The 26,866-nt window shown below is 45.4% G+C and overlaps 1 protein-coding gene across 7 annotated transcripts in view; it reads right to left on the bottom strand.

The window, feature by feature from the left end:
* The window catches only part of STRS1 (DEA(D/H)-box RNA helicase family protein), a 103,795-nt gene that overhangs the window by 52,910 nt on the left and 24,019 nt on the right, over positions 1-26,866 (bottom strand). For 6 of the 7 annotated variants that reach the window (XR_015542904.1, XR_015542906.1, XR_015542907.1 and 3 more), the window contains exons 2-3: positions 5,493-5,614; positions 5,074-5,181 (exon numbers count right to left, since the gene is read on the bottom strand). Coding sequence is in view for 2 of the 7 variants with exons in the window: in XM_087391637.1 (XP_087247763.1) it covers positions 5,074-5,181; positions 5,493-5,614 (230 nt within the window). In the remaining 5 variants the exon portion in view is untranslated. Of the gene's footprint in view, positions 1-5,073; positions 5,182-5,484; positions 5,615-26,866 lie in introns of all 7 variants that reach the window. The other variant, XM_087391638.1, reaches the window with a different exon arrangement.

Raw genomic sequence — 26,866 nt, 5'->3', positions numbered from 1 at the left:
ATTGTGTGCCTGGAGCTTCATGTAGAGATGTCGACGATGGTGGTGGCTATCCCTGCGAAATGCCCAAGAGATGCAATGCAAAAAATGCAGAGAAGGTCACAAGAGGAGTGCCCTTGCAAGGGAATTGTTCACTTCCTCAAGTGCCTGAATTACAAGTATGATCAGCAGAAGTAAGAACACTGTGAAGCTCGAGAGAATAAGCCACCCCCTCTCACCGCCGAAAGGTGGAGGAAAAACAAAGGTAAAGAACAAATATCTCCAGCATCTCGATTCTTCCAAAGGAAGAGGTCATAGCTGAACAGTGAGCCAGTGTGTGCCCAATCTTGGACCTCAGGAGAGAGGAGTCTATCCCCGCCTCCATGAATGTAGAAGATTCGAAACAACAGTCATCAAGACACATCTGAACAGAAAGGGTCCCTCCTAGGGAGAACTTGTAGATCCTGGAAGTCGATGCCAATGGAGATCTGGTAGAGGTGAAGGATCATGACCTCCTTGTTCGAAGGAATGGGGAGTGTCAAGCCTGAAACCGAAAAGGGAGGGAGGGATGGGAGTAGAAGATGGAGGTTGGAAAGGGAGGGATGGGAGTAGAAGATGGAGTTTAGAAAGGGAGGGAGGGATGGGAGTAGAAGATGGAGTTCTCTCCCGTAGTGCGCAGCGGAATGAAGAGGAAACTGATATGTTCATAGGAATGATGCTCCCCGTACCTATGGCCTCCATGAAGAAGCAGGATCTTTAGATCACCAGAGATCTGGGGTCTTTAGATCACCAGAGATCTGGGGTCTTTAGATCACCATGGCTCTGATACCATATAGAGAAACGATAGGGTTTGCAGTGGAGCGATCAAAAATAGACGATACTCAGACACAACTGAAGAACGGAACTCAGAAAACATAGTGCATGTTTGGTAATATGAAAAACTGAATACAAGAACCTCAAGCTGTCGTGTCTCAAGGACCGTGGCTAAGGCGAATCAGAAAGATGATTCCATGTAGAGGAACTGTAGAAAAGATAGCAGCAGAGGGAGCGAAACGCAGTCCTCCGTGAAGCTCGATGATGACAAAGATGATGAAGAAAAGGAGCTCATCTCGCTGTAGATTTGGAGGTGTATGAGCAGCAGAGGATGAGGAGATGTGGAAGCTTGTCAGGAAGCAGTCAGGAGCAGATCTGGAGCAGCAGCTGAAGGTCCAGGGCTAGATCTAGAGGAGAGGAATAGAGAGACAGAGGAGTTGGGGCAGAACTGGAGCAGAGGAGACAGAGAATGAGTTGGGGCAGGCTTAATAGCCAGTTCTGGAGCAGGAGGGGCTGCAGCAAAGGATGGAGGTGGTGAGGAGCAGCTGCAGGTCCTGTCACTGAGAGTGAGGGGATAGGAAGTCTTTTATAGGCCTGACCCAGGAGGTCGGCCAACTGGTCGGCCAGTTCCTAGGTCGGTGGGCTGGCCAGCTGGTCGGCCAGTTCTGGTCGGCCAATTCTGGTCGGCCAGTTATGGTCGGCCATTTTTGGCCTTTCTGGCCACTTGTTTGGCCCTGCTGGCTCTCCTTTTGGCTGGCCTGTTTGGTGCCTTTTGTGCCTTTGGCTGGCCTTAATGCCCCTAAATTGGGGATTGTAGTTGCTTAACAAGTCATCTCCGACAATGGCTCCAATTGCAAGAGAATGGGAAGTCTCCTTGAGGAGTAGTATCCCACGATTGTATGGACTCCTTATGCTTCACGCTACCTTGACTTGATGATGGAGGGTATTGGAAAGCTGCCTTGAGTGTCTGTTGTGGTCGAAAAAGCAATGCAATTAGTGACTTACATCACTTGTGAGCCACATGCACTGGCCCTATTTAGAAGAGAGTGCAAGTGGGAGCTTGTGAGACCCTCGAAGACACGCTTTGGCTATATTTTCTTGGTTCTTAGCAAGTATGTAATTCTCTCTTGAAAATTATTTCCTAGCTCTTATATTCGTTTGTAATTCTCTCTTGAAAATTTCTTCGTCACCAAGGGCTTACAAGGGGGTTTATTTTAATAGGCTGGTTAAGACCAAAGAGAGCCTTCGTCAAATGATGGCCGATTCAGATTGGCTGGACTGGAATGATTCGAGATAACCTGCTGGACAGAATGTAGAGGGGACTATCTTCGACAATCAATTTTGGCAGGAAGCCCTTTCCATTCAAATGTCCTTTGAGCCCTGTGGATCCCCCACCGAGACTGGCTACCTGGGATAGAAGACACCTTGAATGTGCTGCTTCGACTCCCTACCCCTTGCTGAACCTCACAATCTCAAGGAAATTGTTTTTTTTACAAGTCCTGGTGCCTAGAATACTCTCTGAATAACTACATCCATCCTAGCTACTGAGTACAGAAGCAAGAAATGTTGGCTCTAGAGATGGTGGGCATGCATAAAAGACATCACATCATGGATACCCATCGTTATGCTAACTACTATCTTTACTCTTTGTGTTAGGGCCTTGCAATCACCAAAATACCCCCTTGTACAAGTGTCAATCCTCAATAAAGAAGGCAAACGTCTTACTCCTCACTGAAGGGCTAGGTTGAGGCTATGAAACTGTACATGGCTGAGGTTGTACAGTCTGCTTTGAGTCTTAGGCTAACGAGCCCATGAGAAGAGAAGTTATGGGGACTACATGGGCTGTTGCTGAAGGACTGACTGCTACTAGTGGTCCATGGCTTGTGGCTACCCCTAGAGCTATGGGGACTGTTGTGACTGAAGTTGCTAGAGCTGCTAAGGCTCCTAGAACTGCTGCTTGGCTGGCTGGTACTGATGCATCTACGAGAGCCGATGGAGCTGCTGCAGGAGACGTGCTGCTGACCTATTCCTTACATGATGCCAGCATCCAGTTTTGCACGCATACCACTAGATCCACCCGCCCACCACCCATTGGATCAATCCCCTTAAATAGCTGGTATGATGATAAGAGTAAGACCTGCTGCTGGAACTGGAGGTGAAGCTAATGTTGGAGCTGCTGCTGAAATGGGCTGGAGATGCCCCTTTATTAGAACCAGGGCTACTGCTAGGCTGACTCAATCTGTGGCCTGCAGAGTGCTACAGACTGACCCAATTATCTGTCAGGCTGTCAACCCTGCCAAATATGTGACCCGAAGGAGTCTGCAGGGCCCTGACCAACCCCGACCTGCCACATGGCAGGCAAGTACCTACTTGACAGAGGCAGGGGGCACGTTCTGCAGCGATCAGCCGCCGTACAGGCTAACATCAGCCTCTCCCTGTCCTATATGACCTGCTGTTATGGGCTGCCTGGCTGCAGGGCTTCCATGTGGGCAGCCATGCATGAGCTCCACATGCCCATGATACAGCTGCAAGCATGGACTTTGATGACCTAAGCTCCCTTGTCCTAGAGGAGGAATTTGTTCTTATCTCTAAGGGGAAGGTCAAGATTCCTTCAGGTGCCACTACAGGTGCTTCTTCAGGTGGAGGAGAAGCCTGCGACAGTGCACAAGAAGAAGCCGACCAAGTATTACAAATGCAATAAACGAGGCATTTGGCTAGAGATTGCAAGTCCAAGAAGAAATCTAAGGGTCGGGACTCAGAGTCGGATTCCTCTTCTCAGTCTGGAGCTTCCAAGGCAGCTATTGCCAAGACTACCCAGGTCCTGCCACGGGTTACAGGCAAGGAGGACTTGTGGGAGGTGTGTGGGCTGTTTCTGGTCCTAATCAGTTGAATCCTAGCAGGCAACGTAATAGGGTCGAGCTATGGGTCAGATGAGTTCAAGGTTCATTGCTTTGTGGCACAAAGACTACGGATCTGGTGAGTACTGACGTTCAAAGTCTGGAGTTCCATTCGTGATGAGTTCACTGGAGGATATAGGTCGTCGTGTGTACAACAGACCATTATACCCCACTGAAAATTCAGTGCGACTGGCAGCTGGCTTGGGAAATCACAATTGAAGTAGATTCCTTCTCTGTTCGAGGTGGCATTCTGGTTCGAGGATCCAGGTTATTTGGTGCTATCACCGAGGTGAATCCAGTATACCAGTGCTGTAGGGTCCATGGTTGCATCTTCATCGCCTTCTTTCTTCAGATTATCTGCTCACCATGAGCTGAAAAGGAGGGTGTTGGAGTTATGCACATCCAATAGTGAGTGAGGGCTCTTTTGTGGTTGTGCTGGCCCTTATTCAGGTGAGGATAGACTATGTTTGGATGCATTTTCCAAGGCTGCTGGAAGGGCTGAATGGCCCAGCCTCTAGGGCTGGTTAGCCAGGCCATTTATGGCCCAGACCCTAGTCAGCTCACACCGACTTGGAGGTCATGTCAACCGACCAGCCTGGTCGGTCGACTGACCCTGGGATCGGCCTATGTGCTGCTCCTAGGTCGGCCTGTGTAGAAGGCTATATATAGCCTTGCCTACTCCATTGTATGACACCACTTCTGGAGCATCTTGCCTACTCCATTGTATGACACCACTTCTGGAGCATCTCTCTCCTCCTCTTTGGTTGCATTCCCCTGCTAAGAGACAGTTGCCATTGCCTCTATCAGTGCAGATTCTCTCTCTCTCTATTGCATGCTTCTGTACTGCACTCCACTCTTACAGATGGCAGCATGGTGACTAGAGCAGACAGGGTACTTAGGTCACATAAGCACAACTTATACAAAGATTGTTTATTGGATACTCTCGAAAACCCAGAAGCAAAGGGCAACACTTAGTCATGTTGAGGACTAGAGAAGTAGTCAAAAATTACATCCGTATCTCTTGCAGCAAGTTACAACTACTCATGAAAAACAACTTGGATATATTTCGCAAAACTGGGATGTAACCAGTCTAACAGATCCAGAAATACTCGATAGAGGTTAGACAAACAGAACAAAAAAGAGATAATACAGAAGGGGAAGAGACAAGATATATAACATGTCAATATACACTACTGACTACATACAAGTCAATATACACTACTGACTGACTATATACAAGTCAATACACACTACTGACTGACCCTTGTTTTAACCTGCCTCTCAGATGTAAGCTGCTATCATGTAAAGTAAATTAAACAATTACTCTTGGTGACTTTTCAAATAGTTATAGTTCAAAGAGTTTAAAGACTTGACATCCTGGACTCACCACTCCAGCCTTCAAGGCAGCAATTTGAGGCTTCTTGGAAGTTCCTCCGTACAGACATGCAGTTCTGATTCCACAAGGACGCCCTGCCTCAACGAGAACGTCTGAAATCTGATGAATCAGTTAAAAATACAAGTTCTGTAAGGGCTGCTCAATTCCAGTGACATAAATTTTTTTTTAAACCTACACATGGCAAGGTGGACGACAGCAACAGGGACCCACTTTTTTGCAAGGCAATGGATAGCAAACAGGAGAGCCCACCTGTCTCTCAATGAGAGGAATTTGCATAGACCAATGCATTTTGTCTTTTAGGTGGCAATGCTCAATCTAAAAGTACAATGTACTTATAATGCAAATAAACAAATTTTGAATACTAAACCAGCCCACTAACTGAAAAATCTTAAATCTTATTACATGCATACTTGTTGGGCCAGCTCCCTTGTAGGAGAGAGAACTAGGCACACTGGATTTTTTTGCTTTAATGTCTTTCCACTTCTTTTGAGAACATGTAACAACGCAGGCAACCCAAACGCCAAAGTCTTCCCTACACAAAAGAAATTGTCTTGGATTAGTCGCACACTAGGAGCACACCCAAAAAAGAAAGGAATCTTAACACAACCTGAACATGCGTATCATACATTGAAAAAAAAATGCATAATGGGCTGATTAAGAGTGGTCCAAATGGAACATATACAAACAGTAGAAAAGTGAAATTTGAGTATAATTCAAACATATAGCTATTAAAGCACCCTTTTGTATATCAAGAAGAAGACTGAGCAAAGGAGAAATCATGAAGTGCATGTGTTTGTGAAGTTGCATGCGTGGTCATGCAAGGGTATAGTAATGGTGCATGCTAGATTGAGGGCAGCATGTGCATGCAAAGCACCTTTCCTCAGTGTTTTGTTCCAACCCAACATCAAACTGGTACCATCCATGTCTTGGTCCATGATTCTTTGCACAATAAGATCCTTGTGGCTCCACATAGATACCCATTGGTGGAAATCCCCTGGAATAATACAGTTACCCCCATTGGACTTCCAAGGGCATAATAATCCTCCCTTGATCTTTCAAATCCCACGTCTACACCTTCCAGCATTGTCCGAGTGGGCCTGTCTAGAGAGGCCTCCTGATTACCTCCACTGATCAGCAAATCAGACCTATAAAAGTCTTTGTCACTGGCCTCAAGGTCAATCTTGCAACAAGCCACTGCAATGAGAAATATCCCCTTGTCTATACATAGGCTTTCACCCTCCATTCTTCAACAACTGATGATTCCTATACAAAGAACCATCCCATGTAGCAAGCTCGATAGATCTCAAAAGCACCCTCATTATGACTCTAAAGACATGCTCCTCTTGGTGTTTCTAGATATCTCATCGAACAGCTTCATCTAAGCCTCTTTTTGAGGCAACAATGGGCCCAATTTCTCACACGTGATTGGTCTTGATAGTTCGCCAATTGTAAGAGTTATCACCAACCCTCAATAGTTCTTTGGAACCTTGTTGACCGGTAAAATGTCCACCTCATGACCAATTGCTGCCAATTGATTCCTGAGAATCTTCACTTTTGCAAGGAAGCCATGGGCTGCCTCTCCTTCCTCATCATTCCGTCTCATAGAGATCCTTCAAGGTCTCCCATGAGGTGAAACCACCTGAAGAAGGCCATCGATTAATACCATTGTATGTAATGAGATCATACATCCTACCCATATCCAAAAGAGCATGTCCATATGAAGTGACCGGAGACCGCCTATCAGTGGAGAGTCGCATCATACCTATGTCATCTAAGTCAATGTCCGGCAGCAAAATAGCATCGTCTCAGAAGTCAAGGAGTAGGACCTGGCATACACCTCTCCAAACGAGAAGGAATTCTCTCCGGCTAGAGAAATCTAAAATGTCTTGATAAAGGGCTAAATATGGTGACGTGTCATCCTCCTCACGGACATCTCGAGCAAAATGAGATGTCTCAAGTGGAAAGTAGCAAACTGCAACCAATAGGTAGTGGCTGGCCATACGTCGGATCCAAACCTGGAGAAATCTGAAGTGTATGCTCTCTATTGAGATCGCTATCTCTATAAGCTATCTCCCACGGTAGTGGTTGCCCTGAACTCTGGTGTGACTCTATGTAGAAGACTATGTCTCGTCCTGTGTAAGACTCCGAGAAGTTCCCTAGCTCTGACCATAGTTCCCAATGGTACAAGATAGGGTCTTGGTGTCCTAAGTCTCATAGACCCCGCCTCTCGTACAACTACCCCATTCCCCCTCCTTGTCGGCCATGTCCCGCTGTTGGATTAAGATGTGTCTCTCCTCAACCTGTAGGGGGTGTCAGATCCTCGTCCATGCAAATCCATGGGTAGTCCCACAAGACTGATCTATGAAGTAGGGCTAATAGCCGAGCGTGAGCGTCTCGGAAGCGTATGATAAGGGGCTGTGTAAGAAATCCTAGATTTACTATTATTAGAAATGTGCTAAGGAGCAGAAAGGAGACTAAAGAGAGCAGAGAACAAGGAATAGTTGTATTGCTTGAGTGTCTGGAGTGTGTCATCCATACAATTAGGCCTCTCTTATATAGAGAGTGAAGAGCCACACATTTAAAGGTGTGTGTTCCCAAAAGGTAGGTGCATGAAAGGGTGTGTACCCCTTATGAAGGGTGTGACCCTTGATGTGAGACTACATTACAATAATACAAGTAGCAGTCCTCTTCATATGAATATGTCTCTTGTGAATGGTTGTGTCTCAAGGGAAGTGTCCCGTCGAAAAGGACATACCCTTCCACAAGTGTCCATTCATCCCACCATCGATATATCTAATGAATAAGAAAAGGAAATACTCACAAATCGTGATATCCCCTCCCACTCAAAATGAAACCCTGGTGGAGAAAATGAGCCGGTATAGAAAATATGATAGTAATTTCTTAAAATATTTATGTGATATGTCAGGGTACTTTTGCATGTCTTCGTGAGATTGCCAAGTAGCACCAGAACACACCATAAGTACAAGGAATTCCGTGATAAATCAATGTAAATCTCTCATTGTCGATGGTCCAGAATACGTTCAAGAATAAGGAGCACATAATCATCTTCACTTTTTGGAACATAGTCACCTGAAGGAGGAACTACTTCATCCCCTGGAATATATGTCTTGGCAACCGAGTCAATTCCCATGAGATAATGTTTCCATGAGCGATAGGCATGAATAATAGCTGGATATCTGGTTTGGATATCAAAATGTTTATGGCTTGCAAAAGTAATGATTCTGCCTTCTTGCATCAAGATTGCTCTTGTAGCTATGTCGGAAGCGTCATTTGTGACCTCAAACGGAAGGTTTAGGTCAGCAATAGCCATAATAAGCGTGGTAGTAAGTGCTTGCTTGAGCTCTTGGAAACTATACTCTGTTTCAAGAAGCCACTAAAATACTGCCGTGCTTTTCGATAATTCGGACATAGATGCAATCTCAGAAAACTGGTAGACCTTTGTATGGTAGAAGTTTGCCAAACTGAGAAAAGAGCGGACATCATGAACGTTCTTTGGAGTCGGCAGTTTCGGATTACCTCAACCTTCTTGAAATCCACACAAATGCCTTGAGCAGAAATGAGACATCCCAAATATTCGAGTTGGGTTTTGCAGAACTCACTTTTCTCAACATTGGTGTAGAGAGAATTGGCGTGGAGAACTTCGAAAACTTGTTGTAGATGTTATTTGTGCTCATTTAAGGATATGCTGAAGACGAGGATGTCATTCAGGTAAACGATGACCAACTTGTCTAGGAAAGGCTTGAAGATATCAATCATGAATGTCATGAATGTGACCGAGGCATTGTTTAACCCAAAAGGCATGACCAAATATTCATAGTGTCTGTACTTTGTGCGAAAAGATGTCTTGTACTCATCGCCTTCTCATATTCGGATTTGACGATAACCAGAGCAAAGATCAATCTTTGAAAAGTGTGTTGCATGTAGAAGTTGATCAAAGAGGTCATCGATGCGAGGCAATGGGTACTTGTGTTGAATGGTGAGCTTATTGAGGGCTCGGTAGTCGATGCAAAGGCCTGAAGATATCAATCATGAATGTCATGAAATGTGACCGAGGCATTGTTTAACCCAAAAGGCATGACCAAATATTCATAGTGTCTGTACTTTGTGCGAAAAGATGTCTTATACTCATCGCCTTCTCGTATTCGGATTTGACGATAACCAGAGCAAAGATCAATCTTTGAAAAGTGTGTTGCATGTAGAAGTTGATCAAAGAGGTCATCGATGCGAGGCAATGGGTACTTGTGTTGAATGGTGAGCTTATTGAGGGCTCGGTAGTCGATGCAAAGGCGCATAGACTTCTTCTTTTCCACAAGTAGTGCAGGAGAACCGAAAGGGCTACGACTAGGCCGATGTAATGAAGGGGAAAAAGGCCCAAGTTAGAGGCCCTTTTGAGGCCCTTTAGGTGGAAAATGTGGAGGGACTATTAAGTCCCCATCCACCCCCTACTAGGTACCTTTTGATGTGACATCTAATCCTTTATACTCCCTCCTCCTTCCTCCTACGTGCTGCCTACTCTCTCTCCCAATCTCTCTCTATCTCTCTTCCTCTCACTCTCCCTCTCTCTCTCTCTTACTCTCCCTCTACCCCTTCCTCTCCTCTTCCCCTACATCTTTCTCCCTCCTACCAATTCTACTCCTTTCTCTAATCTTCCCTCCCCCCCTTTCATTGCATTGGTATCAGAGCTCCGACTCTAGCACCTTAGCTTCCCCTTCACCTTTCACTCCGAATCTGGATAACTATTACGCCAACTGTGTGAAGACCATAGCCAACGCAAGGTGTTGGTAGACAACCAGGCCCAAAACGTGCAAACGTGACTGGCAAGGAATGGCTGGTCATTTCTCGTGGTGTTGATGATTGTTTGGAAAGCACGTAAGCTCTATCTTGCAACTGTTGGCCATGCTATGGAATGGAGGGCTTTCAGAATGGAGGGCTTTCTCAAACAAAGTCTCCTCGCAGTAGACAGAAGTTGATTTTCCAATCGCTTGCTACATGCATCCCGACATGTTCTGCATGGTGCAACCTAGCTCCGTGCCCCATTCACCTCCCCCACACCGATATGCCTCTCCAACGCCAACGTTGAGCCCTGGGCAAGGATGATACCAACTCCCTCTTCCGATGCGTGAGGACATCGCTGGAATGAATCGAACCACACTTACAACAGCCAACGTCGCCCATTCCCTCTCCAACACTGTCGCCCGTCTCTTGATCTACGCCCGTGCCGCCATGACGCCACTTTCTCCCACCTTAGACTAAGGTCTAAGGTCTTAACTAGGGTTTCTAACTAGGGTTAGTCCTATAAGTCAAGTTGGGCTGGTTAGGTTTAGTTAGTAGGGTGGGTTAGGTTAGTAGATTGGGTTACGTTAGGTTTAGACAGCTAGGTTTAGTTAGTTGGGTCGGTTAGGTAACTGGGGTTAGTTAGTAGGCTAGGTTAGTGGTTAAAGTAACCAAGGTTGAGCTAGGTCTTACTGGGGTTAAGTTTTACTAAACAAACGGGTCTTACCAGTCTTTTGGTTAGAAGTCTTCAGTATCCTAGGTGACTTAGAAAAAAAAAAACTCAAAATTTCCCAGCCTCTTTTAGGGGCTTTCCACAGCCCTATTTTGGCTCATTCGAGCCCCGTTTCAAAGCTTCTTCGACGAACTTTCTTCTGAACCTCTCCATCCGCCTTCTTTTGTGGTTCTACACACTACATCAAGTGCTCATTACAATAGGGTTTTGTTGTCTTTTTCTCCGATTACACTTCATCTCCTTGCCTGCATTCGAGCTTCTCCCTCAAGGGCAGCCACCATGCCACCCAAATGTGCCCCATGGGATACATTGCATGATAGTGATGAGGCTGCTCAACATGAGCAATTGCCTTCCAAAGTGGATGCATCGATTGGTGGTACAGAGATTTCTGCAACTCAGCCTCTCTCTCCTGTATCTCGCGAAGCACTGCCAGCGCAGCCACAGTTTTTGGATACCCTTGCTTCTATGCTCCAAGGTGTCATCCACCAGATGGGACAGGAGTTCAGCCACCAGCTTACCACGGCCATGGCTCTTGCCCAGATGGGACAGCAGCTCGAGCAGCAAATTGATCAGGCTATGCAGGACAAGGGCAAGCAACCCGCACCCCAACAAGGGGACCACTCAAACGGTAAGGATGTTTTGTCTGCTCCACGCAGGGGTTTTATGGCAGATGCCCGCCGTGCCTATGAGCATCAATCTTCTAGACCGTTGCATGTACCCGAGCATGGGGATTATCTGGACTTAGATGATGCATTTTTTGTGCCACAGAGCACCTTATTGCAGGATCTTAGGCCATCTTTTGGCTCACAGCTTTCTGCATCTATGCAGGCGAGCCGTCTCTCTTGGGCCGACCCGTTCGTGTGCATCCGGTTAGTGCTCCTTTCACCATACCAGCGAGTATGCCTAGAGCTGGCCTTGGTTTATATGGCAGCCCACACCCCTGGGAGAGAGGTCAGTCCTCTTCTCAGCCCTTTGGTATGCCATCATTTCTCAGAGATGCATTTAGCAGAGAGACCCAGCCAGGGGTTCATGCACCTATCGCTCCGCCAACGAGCACATATAGGCAAGCGCAGCCAGTGCATCAGATGGCAACAACTACTACGCAGCAGGGGGTTAGTGGTGGGTAGTAAGCCACTTTTGATTAAATGCGTTCATATAAGGCCCTACCAGAGGCCATCAAACTTGAGATGTCCTCCTCCGATTAGTTGAACCTCAAGCGTGACGATGCCCACAGTTCCGGAGGTTACACACACAAGAATTATGCAGCCAAGGATATCAAGGACAAACTCACAATGCATAAGTTCAAAGGGGACACTCGCACACCTAATGAGCTGGAGAAGTGGCTTACGAAGTTGGAAGATTATTTCCGCTTCTACCCAAAGTAGGATGAGAATCGCATAATCTTTGCGGGTATGCACATGCAAGACTATGCACATACTTGGTGGCGTTATATGAGGGACTCGCCTCAGAGGCCAGCCACATGAAAAGAGTTCAAGGAGTTGATGATCACCACATTTGTATCCCCGCTCATACTGGAGCAATATTTGGCTGACTTCTATGCATTATCGTAGACTAGTACTGTCCAAGAGTACTTGCAGCATTTTTGGAGACTTTCCTTGTTTGTATAGGACGTTTCTGAGAGAGGGAAGTTGCTGCGTTTCATCCAAGAATTGAATCCTTCTCTCACTGCAGAGGTGAAGGCACATAACCCTCAAACAATTGAGCATGCAGCCCAATTGGCAGAGGTATTTGAGCCCAAATATGCAAGCAAGTATATGATGACAGCGGGCAGCACATATGGGAATGCAAATGAGGCTGAGAAGAAGCCTAAGGTGACTGATTGGCATGAAAGAAAATCAGCAGCAACACCATTTCCGAGGTTTCCCACTGTTACAAGCAGCAAGATGCCTTCCATACAGGTAATTTGATGCTAAGCCGGGAGCTAAGCCAAGTGTTGGAAATGAAAATTCAGAATTTAAACAACACACCAGGGCATGGACAGGCAATCTGAGACTTTGGATGCCACTCATGATGATTCAGAGGGTGCATAGGTCGTGGAAGAAGCTCCAAATGTTGGAGCCACGAAGGGGGCTGATTTCCCCTTTGATCCCGGTGATGCTAATGAACATAATAGGCATGGTATACAATCCGATGACACTCAGCCCACATGTAACATGCGAGGCCAACGGCCTAGAGTCTTTCATGTGGAGCATCAGGTTGCCATGCCTTTTCTTGTCCTGGGCTGCGATTGGGTAAAATCTTTGAGTAAAATCAGCATGGATTTAAATGCCCTATCACTCAGCTATGTCCACAAGGGTAGAACTGTAGCATTGCATGGCATTGCCACTCCTAAATTGCAGGCCAAAGAGCTCAGGAAGGAGCATGCCCTCTACGCATTGAATGTGTCAATATCTCATGGGGGTAGCATTCCACGTGTTGAGGATTGTGATATGCACCAGTTGCTATCGAAGTTTGCTGATGTATTTGCCGATATGCCATCCCAATTGCCTCCCAAGAGTGATGTGGATCATGTTCTAGAGCCTGGCAGTAAGCCCATAAACAAAGCCCTCTCAAAGGTTGAGCGGGAGGAAGTGGTAGTACAGGTGCGGGAATTGCTTGAGAAGAACTTCGTCTCTCATAGCACTTCTCCTTTTGCCTCCTTGGTGCTTCTGGTGAAGAAGAAGGATGGATCGTACCGCATGTGCAATGATTACAGGGATCTAAATAAGGTACTATCAAGAACAGGTTTCCAATCCCTAGGATAGATAGCCTGTTGGATGAACTCAAGGACGCTCGGTTTTTCACGAAGATAGATTTGAGGTCTGGTTACCATCAAATCAAGGTAAAAGAAGGAGATGAGCACAAGATGGCCTTCCGCACAGAACGACGCTTGTATGAATTCAAGGTGATGCCTTTTGGATTGACTAATGCACCGGCCACCTTCCAGGCACTGATGAACAAGATATTGCAGCCACTTCTTTTCAAATACGTGCTAGTTTTCTTTGATGATATCCTCATTTACAATAAGAATAGACAAGAGCATATTAAGCATGTGAAGCAAGTGTTGGAAATTTTAAGGATGCATCAGTTTTATGCAAAAGCCAGCAAATGCACTTTTATGGCAAAGGAGGTTGAATACCTTGGACATATTGTGAGTAGACATGGCATTCGGGTGGATCCCGCAAAGGTGAAATGCATCAAAGATTGGCCACAGCCACAAAATCCCACCCAATTGAGAGGAATTTTGGGTCTTGCTTCCTTCTATAGGCGCTTTATTCGCAAATTTGCCAAGAGGGCAGCTCCTCCTTTTCAAATACGTGCTAGTTTTCTTTGATGATATCCTCATTTACAGCAAGGATAGACGAGCACATTAAGCATGTGAAGCAAGTGTTGGAAATTTTGAGGATGCATCAACTTTATGCAAAAGCTAGCAAATGCACTTTTATGGCAAAGGAGGTTGAGTACCTGGGACATATTGTGAGTAGACGTGGCATTCAAGTGGATCCCGCAAAGGTGAAAAGCATCAAAAATTGGCCACAGCCACAAAATCGCACCCAGTTGAGAGGAATTTTGGTCTTGCTTCCTTCTATAGGCGCTTTATTCGCAAATTTGCAAAGAGGCAGCTCCTCTTACTGACCTCTTGAAGAAGGAAGCTTTTGGGAGGTCAAAGGAGGCACAACACAGCTTTGAAGACCTGAAATTTGCTCACTCATGCACCTGTCTTGGTATGCCCTAATTTTTCGTGTCTATTCATTGTGGAGGCAGATGCCAGTGGCCAAGGATTGGGGGGCTATTCTAAGGCAGGAACACGGGGTAATAGCCTTTGAAAGCAGGAAGTTTGATGCCAAAGAACTCAACTACCATGTTTATGATCAGGAGATGCTGGCTATCTTGCATGCTTTCAAGAAATGGCACCACTGTCTATACGGAAGTAAAATTAAGGTGAAAACAGATCAGATTCTTCCTCACCCAGCCAAATTTTTCATATAAGCAGAAGCGGTGGTTGGCTGCAGTCCAATCCTATGATTTTGACATTGAGTACAAAAAAGGAAAGGAAAATGTGGTTGCAGATGCCTTGTCCAAGATGTGGGCTTGCAATTTGTATGCTATCTCTACCATATATCAAGACTGGATTCATGGCATTCAGGAGGAGTATATGCAGAATTCTAAGGCAACTCCCATATTTTCAGATTTGCATAAGCCTTCTAGTCAAGGTCATCCAAATTTCAAACTGCATAATGGGCTGTTGTGGTGCCAACACAGGATTTATTTAGTACCAGACTCAAAATACCGCCAGTTGATTTTACACGAAATGCACTCCTCTCCCATGGCTGGACATGCAGGTATCACTAAAACATATGAAAGAATCAAGCAGAGCTTTACCTGGGAAGGCATGTGGAGAGATGTGGTTAATATGTAGCTGAATGCTTGCCTTGCCAATAGAATAAAGTGAACAGCAAATTACCCACAGGTCTCTTGCAGCCATTACCCATTCCAAAGGGCAAATGGACACACATAGCAATGGATTTCATCACAGGATTGCCTTCTAGAGAGAGGGGATGGGACAGCATTTTTGTTGTGGTGGATAGAATAACAAAACAGGCCCATTTCATACCCACTAAGACCCAGTATTCAGCATCACAGGTTGCTTGGCAATTCGTTGAGCATGTCTTTAAGCATCATGATTTCCCTTAGGAAATTGTCAGTGACAAAGATGCAAAATTTATGGGTCACTTTTGGCAGGAGATATTTACAGCAGTGGGTACTCTACTCACACCTAGCACTGCTTACCATCTTGAGACTGATTGACAGTCGGAAAGGGTGAACAAATGGGTGGAGGAATATTTGAGACACTTTTGTCATGATACTCAAAAGTCTTGGGATAAATGGTTGGCACTTGCTGAATTTTGCTACAACAGTACCAAGCATCTCTCCATTGGCATGAGCCCATTTGAGGCAATGTACGGATGCAAGGTCGGGATGCCTTCAATTGCTGACATGGCTGTGAAAAATCAGCAAGCACAGAATGACTTGGATGCCCTTCTGCAGTTGGCAAAAAAGAATATGCAGGATGCCCAAGCCAAGCAGAAGAAAGATGCGGATGAACACAAGAGATACTTGTCTTTCAAAGAGGGAGATTATGAGCATTTGTGTCTCCATAAGAACCATTATGCCTCGCTGAAAGGTAATACCAACACAAAGCTTGCTTATAGGTATTACAGTCCTTACACGATTATCCGCAAGGTTGGAGAGGTAGCATATCACTTGGAGCTACCCAATACCTCCAAGATCCATGATGTTTCCCATGTGTCTTTGCTGAAACCACATGTTGGACAGCATGTTCTTCCTGAGTTGCCACCTATGGATGAAGAGGGCCACATCCTCTATGTTCCGGAGTGCATCGTGGGTTTCAAAGACCGTGTGCTCCGAAACAAGGTCTACGTAGAGTGTCTTATCAAGTGGCGGGGACTCCCTGAGGATGAAAATTCATGGCTGCCAGAAAGCATTGTCCAAGACCACCCCTATCTCCTACCGGATTGATTAGTAGTTGCTATTTGGTGCACTTTTTGGACAGCCATGCTGTGAAATTTTGAGGGTTTATTCTATGGGAAGGGATGGTTGTAATGAAGAGGAAAAAGGGGTAAGTTAGAGGCCCTTTTGAGGCCCTTTAAGTGGAAAATGTGGAGGGACTATATAAGTCCCCATCCACCCCCTACTATGTACCTTTTAATGTGACATCTAATCCTATCTACTCCCTCCTCCTTCCTCCTACGTGAGAGACACATTGATGCGACAGACCAGAGAGCAGCATGGACTGATGCCACAGGTCACCATCGATAGATCACAGACTTCTGTGCATCAGAATCCGCTGCCAGTGTAGCTGAGGGAGAGGAGCTTGATGAGATGAGAGCATCATGGATCAGTAGCAGGACTGTCCACCAGGATGCGGTCAGACGAGTGGCACTCTTCATGTACGACACAGAGAGAGCCTTGAGTACACACGATCAAGGTCCGGCGGCCTATCTCATCCCTTCTCAGAGGTGACTACCAGAGACGAGGCATCACGCTTGACGTAGCCCACCAGATCCAGAGATCGAGGAGACCACGCCCTCCCCCCATCGCAAGACAGCTCAACAGACACAAATACGAGAGCTTCTCACATCTCATTAGAGTGCCACCAAGTTATATGGAACCTAAGCATGTACTAAAAGTGCTAGCCCTGAGCGCCTGACACGCTTATGTTACTTTGCTACTCTAGTGTCTTGCTTTGCTCACTAGATGAGCATGTTAGTATGTTAGCTTTTGCTTTCAGTTTTTCAATCTTCTCAGTTTTCAGCTCTCAGCAAGGGTCTTAGTGAACCCTTTGCTTCAGCCCTTAGTGGCTTGTATGAGGTACTTCTTGGGTTCGCACTTTGTCTCATAGGCCCACGAGGCCTCTCACAAACGTTAATATATCTTTCTTTCTTTCTCTCCCAATCTCTCTCTATCCCTCTTCCCCTCACTCTTCCTCTCTCTCTCCCTCTCTCTTACTCTCCCTCTACCCTTTCTTCTCCTCCTCCCCTTCATCTCTCTCCCTCCTACCAATTCTACTCCTTCCTCTAATCTGCCCTCCCCCCCTTTCATTGCAATCGAGTGTGGCCTAGTTCTGTCACCAGTCTTTGGATTTCTTCATTTTGTGTGAAAGAAGTGCACAAAGTGGTTTTGACAATGGATTACTCCTAAGAATAAGGTCGATTGGATGATCCACTGGTCGTCGAGGTGGTAACTACTTTGGCAAATCCTGATAAGGCTAGAAATGGGTTGGTTGAGGTACTAAGGACCATCTTTTTTCCGTGTCTCCTCTATTGCCGTAACCACAAGGCACACTTTTAGCTTGTCCTTTACAAACCCACTTCTTATTGTAAGTGACACGTCCCAGCACTCCTGAAACCCCTGATCTGCAAAACAACCACACACAACATCAGAACTGAGCAGGCTGCTCACCACCCAACCGTGACATCTACGGGATGTGATCCCGAATCAGAAGATGTCCCCTCCGAGCCACGAGCTGAGCTACTGGCACGAACTCCCAATCAGATCCCAACCAGACTGGTGTCCCATACCACCAGGTGGCGTTGTGAAGCCCTGGATCTGCCACTGGGCCTTGGGCTACGCTAAGATGCAGGCGCGCGTCCGCGACACAATCCAGGATCAGACCTAGCATCTGGAAACGAGACTTGCTCCCAACTGCACACTGAGAACTGAACCCCCTGGGCCTCTTTTATAGACTCGGGCCCCGGCGCCAAAAATAGCGAAGACCTATAAATAGTTCGTACCCTTGCCACTCAACCCGAGAATCAAGCCTGCCTAGCTCTAAGCCTCCCCAGGCTAACCTGAGCTAGTTCTGTGTACCTAGTAGACGTCAGATACCAATCCGTGCACATGACAAAGAATCTAGCCATTTTTGTCAAACGGTCGACTATGACCCAAATAGAGTCATGACCCTTGCGCGTTCGAGGCAAAACAGTAATAAAATCCATGGAAATACTTTCCCATTTATTACCTGGAATCTGTAATGGCTGTAATAAGCCCCCGCTTCTAAGGCGTTCAGCCTTAGTAACCTGACAAACCCGGCAACCTACTACATAGTTCTCTATAAATGCACGCATCTTAGGCCAATAAAAGGTATGCTTCACAAGAGACAGAGTCCTATGTATACCTGGATGTCCCGCACTAGGAGCATCATGACACTCCCAGAGAATCTTGGATTTAAGGTCCAGAACATCAGGCACACAAATCTTTTCATTTCGGAACAGCAAGCCGTTCCTAATCATCCACTGACCTCCCGCCGCCTGTATCCTAGGTGGCACAATCCCTGAGTCCTGGTCAACCATGGAGCTCCCATCCTGGACTCTCTGCCAATAAGAACTGAAATGACTATCAGTTGCGTATAGCCCTCTCAAGGATTGAAATAGGTCTGAGGATATTTCCGTAAATGACAAAGCATTTACAAACTTAACTCGACTTAAGGCATCCGCTACACTATTCAACGAACCCTTACGATAACGTATTTCGAAATCAAAATCCTGCATTAGCTCTGCCCATCTAGCTTTCCTTCCTCTCAATTCTGATCCATCACACACATACTTAATTGACTGGTGATCAGTCAATACAAGGAACTTTGAACCATACAAGTAGTGTCTCCAAACCTTGAGAGCATACACTACTGCATAAAGTTCCTTCTCAAGTGTGGGCCAACGATACTGGGTGTCGTCTAGCTTCTTACTCTCAAAAGCTACAGGTCTGCCCTCTTGGAATAGAGCTGCCCCAATCGCATAATCACTCGCATCGGCCTCTAAAACATAAGGCCGGGTAGGATCGGGTAATGCAAGAACGGGTGCTTCCTTGATAGAAAACTTCAAGGTTTCAAAAGCCTTGTTCATTGCATCATTCCAAGGGATCGGCTGAGTAGACCTGCGTCCACGACCTTTCAATATGTTGGTCAAGGGTGCCGTGATATGTGAATAATCACGCACTGACTTCCGAAGAAATACCGTAAATCCTAGGAAAGAACGAAGTTGTTTCACAGTCTGAGGGATAGGCCATTCTAAAACCTTCTGGATACGATCCAGATCAATGCTAATACCTTCAGAAGAAATCTTATGTCCTAAGTAAATGATCTCCTTCATAAAGAAGTCACATTTACTCATCTTGGCATAAAGCTTATGCTGTCTTAGAACAAGTAAGACAACCCGAAGGTGTCCTATATGATCCTCAAGCGTTTTACTATATACCAAGATATCATCTAAGAACTATTAACGCCTCGCTACACTCAGAAAGACAGTAATTGTACTTTCATAAGCTCTCCCTCACTCCCTCTCTCTGAGAATGCGCTAGGGCCCAGGACAAATTGTCGGGCTGGACCCCCCCGAAGGTCTTTATTCATAGCAGAAAAACTGTTACAGACATTCAGCATAGAGCTGTCTCGTAAGTCTCTCCCTCTTCAAAACGTGAAAAGAAATCTTTTTTTTTTTACAAGGGCTTCAAGCCCCATTCAAATTGGCAACATGCCACTTGTCTACAATCTAGACTAACTCTTATTACAAGCCACTTAGGGCCATTCTGGAGTCTTCAAAGCTCTCGGTCACACGAACCGCTTCCTAGGTGCTTGTCAGGCTCCCATTTCGCTTAGGAAAAATAATCCTTGCCAGTACCTGCAACAATTAATTAAAGCGCACCACCATGGTACCCATTAATTGTTAGCGCTTTGCATGCAAATAACACACTGTGGACTAATCCTAGTCACGGTGGGCGTCCCCACTGAACACATGTGCACATCTAAACAAATATATATATATATAAATAAATATATATATATTTTCTCTGGTTGACCGAGGTCAACACTCTTGATTATAATTAAAGAGCTTCGGCCAAAGGTCAAGGCGCTTTAATTATAGCCAAGTCTCTCCAACTGAGGTTGGCACATCTTGGTTAACCAAGGTTAACCCCTCTTGGCGCGTGCCAAGTAATGTTGACCGAAGTCAACATTCTCTGACCGCAGTCAGGTTTACTTGACTGGAGTCAAGTATCTTTGACCGTAGTCAATCCTTTGACCATTAAAATGACTCTTTGACCGTAATTAACACATATAAAACTCTTTAATTAAGATCAAATAAATGGTCAACTGTACTTTGACTTAGGATATTTACATTGTGGTGACATCCCCTCGGCTTCTATTCAGTTGACCTCAACTGAAAAGCTTCCTTGTAAACATCCAAAAGCTGTGGATGATCGGATAACATGTCTTCGTCCATCCACTTGGCATCTAATGCCGTATAATTCTTGAATTTTACAAGATACCTGTAAAATTCCTTACCCTGAGGGCCTTTACGTACAGTATGGTACACAATTTGCTCTGGCTGAAGGACTTCCTCCAGCTCATCCACTTCTGGTGGATCCACTGATACTGGTTCTGTAGGCTCTGGTCCTTGAAATTTCTTTAGAAGACTCACATGGAATGCATTGTGAATCCTCCAATGCTCTGGCAATGCTAATCTGTATGCAACCTCATTTATTCTTTCTGTAACCCTGAAAGGGCCATAGTATCTGGGAGATAACTTTGCATACACTTTCTGTTTGCCTTTAAACTTGCGGAGCCTAGCTTTTTCAAACCTCAAAAGTATCCAGTCCCCTTCCTTGAGATCTAGCTGTCTCCTATGTTTATCTGCAGCCCTTTTATGTTTCTCTTGAGACCTTTCAATTGCTGTCCGGACTTGGCTGTAAGCTGTCTGGAGGTCTCTTACAAACTGATCAGCTGCAAATATTTCATCTTTAGTCCTCAATATAGGTGGCAAAATCACCTTCCCATATATGACTTCAAAAGGGGCTTTCCCTGTAGAGCTATGTACTGTATTATTGTAAGCAAACTCTACCAAGGGTAGGTACTTTTCCCAGTCTGAACTCTGGTCACCCACGTAGCATTTTAGCATATCCAAAATGGTAGAATTTGCTACTTCACTTTGACCATCTGTCTGGGGATGGAAAGAAGAAGAAAAATTCAGATTCGTCCCCATGTTATCAAATAAAGCTCTCCAGAATAGACTGGTCATTCTGGGATCTCGATCACTAACAATGGACTTAGGCATACCATGATGTTTAAAGATCTGTGCCATGAACAGCTTAGCCATATGATCTGCCTTTATGGTTTTGCGAACCGGAATGAAATGAGCTTGCTTGCTGAATCTATCAATGATAGTCCAAATCCCATCATTCCCTGACTTTGATCTCGGCAAATCAAAAATAAAGTCCATTGTAATATTTTCCCATGGTGCCTGAGGCACGGGAAGAGGCATAAGTAGGCCAGGTGCCTTCTGTCTATCATACTTCATTTTTTGACACGTAAGGCATTCAGTAACAAACTGATGTATATCTTTCCGCATTCCTGGCCAAAAGAAATACCTCTCTAGTGCTAGAGTTGTTGCTGTAATTCCTCTGTGTCCAGCATAGGGAGGTGCATGGCATTCCCCCAAAATCTTTTTCCTCATCTCCTGGGTGATGCATAGGCAATCATCTTTCATTAAATACCCATCTTTCAGGGAATAGTGACTGGTAGATTGTCCTTCTTGCATCAGCTGTAAAATTTCACCAAAATCAGAATCATGAGCATATTGTTCCCTCATGCCTTCCAGGTCCTGATGATATGCAATAGTTACATTATTGACCTGGGGTCTTCGGGACAAGGCATCTGCCACTCTGTTCCGAATTCCTGGAGTATGGACAATCTGAAAATGATACATTGACAGCATATTTGCCCATTTCATATGCTTCTCTGAAAGCGTGGTCTGAGTCAAAAAGTATTTCAGACTTTGGTGATATGTTTTGACAGTAAAATCTGCACCCAGAAGATAATGTTTCCAGGTATGGATAGCATGAATTACAGCCAATAACTCTTTCTCATAGATTCCTAAATATCTTTCCGCATCCCGAAGTCGTCTGCTTTCATAGGCTACTACATGACCATTCTGATGCAATGCAGCCCCAACACATTCTCCACAAGCATCACAATCAACATCAAAAGACTGATAAAGATCCGGGACTACCAGAATAGGCTCCGTAGTCAACTTTTCCTTGAGTGTATTGAATGCTTTCTTCTGTGATAATCCCCAGGTGAAGGCTGCATTTTTCTTAGTAAGGTCATGTAATGGAGCTGCGATATCAGCAAAATGTCTGATAAATCTTCTGTAGTAAGAACACAAGCCTAAAAAGCTTCGAACTTCATGCACAGTTTTCAGCTCTGGCCATTCCTGAATGGCACGGATCTTCGCTGGATCCATTTGTATCCCATTCTTGGATATTATATGCCCCAGATAGTGGATTTCTTCCAGGAAGAATTCACTTTTCTTGCTGTTTGCATAGAGCTTATGATTTCTCAGCTCTTGAAACACTATAGCAAGATGTTCTCTGTGGTCTTCCTCTGTCTTAGAAAAAACTAAGATATCGTCAAAGAAAGTACCCGTAAAATGCCTGTACTTCCGGAAGATGCGATCCATCATTCTATTGAATGTGGCTGGAGCATTTGTCAACCCAAAAGGCATCACTAAGTATTCATACAACCCGAATGTTGTGCGGAATGCTGTCTTATGCACATCCTGAGGCTGTATCCTCACTTGGTGGTAGCCACTCTTTAAGTCTATCCTGCTGAAAACTGAAGCTCCATTTAACTGATCCAAGACATCATCAATACGCGGAATAGGGAATCTATTCTTGATGGTCATTTTGTTCAGTGCGCGATAATCAACACACATACGGAATGAACCATCTTTCTTCTGTACTAACAGTACAGGGGAACAAAAAGGAGACGAGCTGGGCTGAATCAAGCCTTTGGACAGCAAGTCCTGTACCTGAGCCATAATCTCCTCTCTCTGAGTCGCACTGACTCTATAAGGGGGTCTGTTTGGTGGCTCACTACCAGGCATTAACTCTATCTGATGATCTTCTGGTCTCTCTGGGGGTAACTCCCCTGGCAAAACATCAGAAAAGCAATCTTTAAAGTTTACCAAAAACTGAAACTTATCTTTGTCTGCATCATTCATTTCAGCATGCATATCAGTCTCTTTTTCTTTTACAAAAACCATGTACGCAGAAATTGCAGACTTTATTGCTTTACCGCATGAAACATCAGATACAATGGGGATAGTGTCCCCTTTATTCCTGGCAATTACACGCTGATTTTTCCCCCTATGCACAAATTCCAGCACTCTTTCAGGAAGAGTCAACTTCACTGCCTTGCGGTGAAACCAAGGCATCCCCAAAACTACATCATAATGTTTCAGTGGAGAAATGAAGAAGTCTTCCTGATCCACATAACTCTGAACATGTAGACGGAGCTTCCCTATCAAGGGAGTAACTGGCACAGGGTTCCCACAAAACATTTGATCGGCATCCAAAGCCCTGCCTAACTCTTCCGTCTTTATTCCCAGCCTCAGGGCTAGATCCTCTGATATGAAATTATCAGTAGCCCCTGGATCAAATAAAATTAGCGCTTGCTGGTCTCTAACTTTGCCCCATGATAGCAGCAATTCTCGTTCTTCTGGGTTCAAAGCATGACCCAGTATATCAGGAATACCCCCCGCCATTGGCTTTCGCGGTCCTCGTGGCTTCTCTGCCTCTTTTCCCTTCGATGATGAAGGCTTTTCTGGGCACTGGGCAGCCACATGCCCCTCTTTACCGCACCTGAAGCATTTCCCATCTCTACGGAATTCCGCTATCTGTTCAGGGGTGAATATAGATTTGCCCTTATAGGTCTTTGAGAACTGAGTACCCCTCGGCTTCTGAGGCTGAAACCCTTTCTTTTCAGCCTTAGGGGACTCTTTCTTTTCTGATTTTATAAAATCAGATTTCTTTTTATCAGCACGTCCTGCATGCAAGGATGGCACTGTAGATGGATCTTGTAGCGGTACAAGACTCGCTACTGAGGCTGAATGCATAAGATCTTGAATATTCTTTGCCCCCAAAGCATTCACTACTGCCTGAATTCTTGGAGTGAGACCTGCTCTGTACTTCCTCATCTGGGTGCCTTTGGAGATCTTTTTGAACGGTGCAACCTGCAAATAAGCATCCCAGAACTTTTGGTTGTACCCGTCCACTGTATCTCCTGCATCCATGTGCAAGCTGTCCCAGTCTTGAAGAACATGGTCTCTAAACTGTTTAGGCATGAACTGCTGGTAGAAGGCTTTCTTGAAGCCCTTCCACTTTCTTGGGGCTGATCCATCTGTGGTCAGTGCACTCCACCATGCACTAGCCGTTGCTGTTAAGTGTAGGCTGACCATTCTTAACTTGGAGGATTCTGAAAATTTCTCAGTACCGAATGCAGCATCAAACTGTCTGATAAACTGCAATGCTTTGTCTGTATGACCATACTGTCCATTGTAGGTCATAAACTTAACAGATTTTCCTCCCTCTTTAAATTCCCTGGTCGCTTTGGAAGACTTTCTCTTCCCAGACTTCTCGTGTTTCCTTCTTTTCCTGGATGGTTTATCTGATAAGGAAGAAGAAGACACAGAAGTCGAACTCGAGGTAGACGGTGATAGACTAGGAGATCGGTGATGACGCCTCGATCTCTTTTTACTATGGGACCGTCTCCTATGAGATCTATGAGATCTCTCTCTCTCAGACTGTACACGAGAGTGTGCCTCTGGCATTGGCACGTCATATACTGGATTAGGCATAGCTTCTGCTGGAAACAAATGCTGAGCCCTGGGATCCCTTTTAAGATTTTCCAGCTCTTGTATACGAGTGCGTACCATTTGTTCAAATTCTTGTTGAGTTTGTGGCACATTCCTCTGTCTTGGATGCACATCCCTATCTTGAGAATCCCACTGGATAGGTGATTGATCCATATTCTGAGATCTGCAGATTTTTTTCTCACACTGTGCAAGTAACTAATGCACACTACCTTTGCTTTTCCAACAGAAAAGGTACCTCAACAAGAGGTGTTTTGCATTCACAATCTATGCCAGTACTGGCTGTCAGTTTAAGGCATATACCCACACAGTTGCCAAAGCATTATCAACTATATTGCCCTTTTCTGGCTGCTGCAGATGGCTTCAAAAGGCATCTGTTTTTCCCTCTTTTTACTGCTCAAAGGCATGCATACTCCTTTTTCTGCAAATCTCTGTTTTCTCTGCTTTTCTCTGGTTTTCTGCTACTTTTCTGACAGTAAAAGTCTGACAGGCAAGTGAAAATTGATAGCCAAAACTGTCTCTGCAACTGTCTTTTTTTTTCTTTTTTCTTTTTTTTTTTTGTGAACAGTAACTGGATAAAGTAACGGGCTGGTTACACTAACCAGATCAGTTCTGTTCTGGTCTGGTTACATTGACAGACTAGTTAGTCTGTAACTTGGCCACTAACTTAACCAAACTGGTTAACTGCACCAGTCCAGTCTGGTTAGGCTGTCCTCTGACCAAATCCCTGACCAGGGTCAGCTAACTGCAGTTAGTTTGAATAAGGTCACACTAACCACAGGTCTGCCAGCCTGGCTGCCACGTGTCAGAGTGCCACGTCAGTTCTGAGCTGGATGCCACGTGTACTGCCACGTCATCAGCCTGCACATGCTGCCACGTCAGCATTCACACGTGTCTGCCACGTCAGCTCTGTGCATGCCACATGTACACCTGTGCCACGTCATCTGCCCTGCTGGTTGCCACGTAAGCCTAAGGTTAAACCTTGGCTGGCAAAAATCAGGATTCTTCGAGCACGCCCGTCAGCGTCGCGCACGTCCGTCAGTGTCGCGCACGTCCGTCTTCAGGATCTGCTCCTTCGCGCGTCTTGCATACGAGACCACGCCAGCAACACAGGCTCAAATTTATCTTCCCGTGCTCATTTTCTCTGATTCACCTCGACGCTTCTTCTGCGCCATTATTTCATTCAGCTGGACAACAAGCAATACAACCGAAACGGGGTGTTCACGGCCTTCCTTGCTTGTAAAAATTGGGTGTGTCTGGTCGCTGGTGGAAGAAGATATGACAGCCAATCATCCGCTACCAACAATCCACACCTACGTGAAAATTCACGGACTCTTTCAGACTGCCGTCACAGGAGAAAGCTTCCGTCAATACGGTGGAGAGCGTCACCCATCCGTAGCCTCAGGGCTTCATTCTCGCCAGTCTCAGACGGGGACTTTCACCCGTACCAGCACTTACCAACAAGTCTTCTCCCAACCGACCGGTGTAATATCTTCCGATCACTCAGAGACTTCATATCCTGGAGCTTCGTTGGATCGTCACAGTTTAAAGAAGCTGTGAAACCATGCTCTGATACCAATATTAACGCCTCACTACACTCAGAAAGACAGTAATTGTACTTTCATAAGCTCTCCCTCACTCCCTCTCTCTGAGAATGCGCTAGGGCCCAGGACAAATTGTCGGGCTGGACCCCCCCGAAGGTCTTTATTCATAGCAGAAAAACTGTTACAGACATTCAGCATAGAGCTGTCTCGTAAGTCTCTCCCTCTTCAAAACGTGAAAAGAAATCTTTTTTTTTTACAAGGGCTTCAAGCCCCATTCAAATTGGCAACATGCCACTTGTCTACAATCTAGACTAACTCTTATTACAAGCCACTTAGGGCCATTCTGGAGTCTTCAAAGCTCTCGGTCACACGAACCGCTTCCTAGGTGCTTGTCAGGCTCCCATTTCGCTTAGGAAAAATAATCCTTGCCAGTACCTGCAACAATTAATTAAAGCGCACCACCATGGTACCCATTAATTGTTAGCGCTTTG

The sequence above is a fragment of the Dipteris shenzhenensis genome, chromosome 20 (assembly GCF_047967505.1).
Source record: "Dipteris shenzhenensis isolate YYH24624 ecotype China chromosome 20, Dip_SZ_1.0, whole genome shotgun sequence".
NCBI lineage: Eukaryota > Viridiplantae > Streptophyta > Polypodiopsida > Gleicheniales > Dipteridaceae > Dipteris > Dipteris shenzhenensis.
Note: the sequence above shows the minus strand (reverse complement) of the source record. Positions and strands in the feature narration are given on the sequence as shown.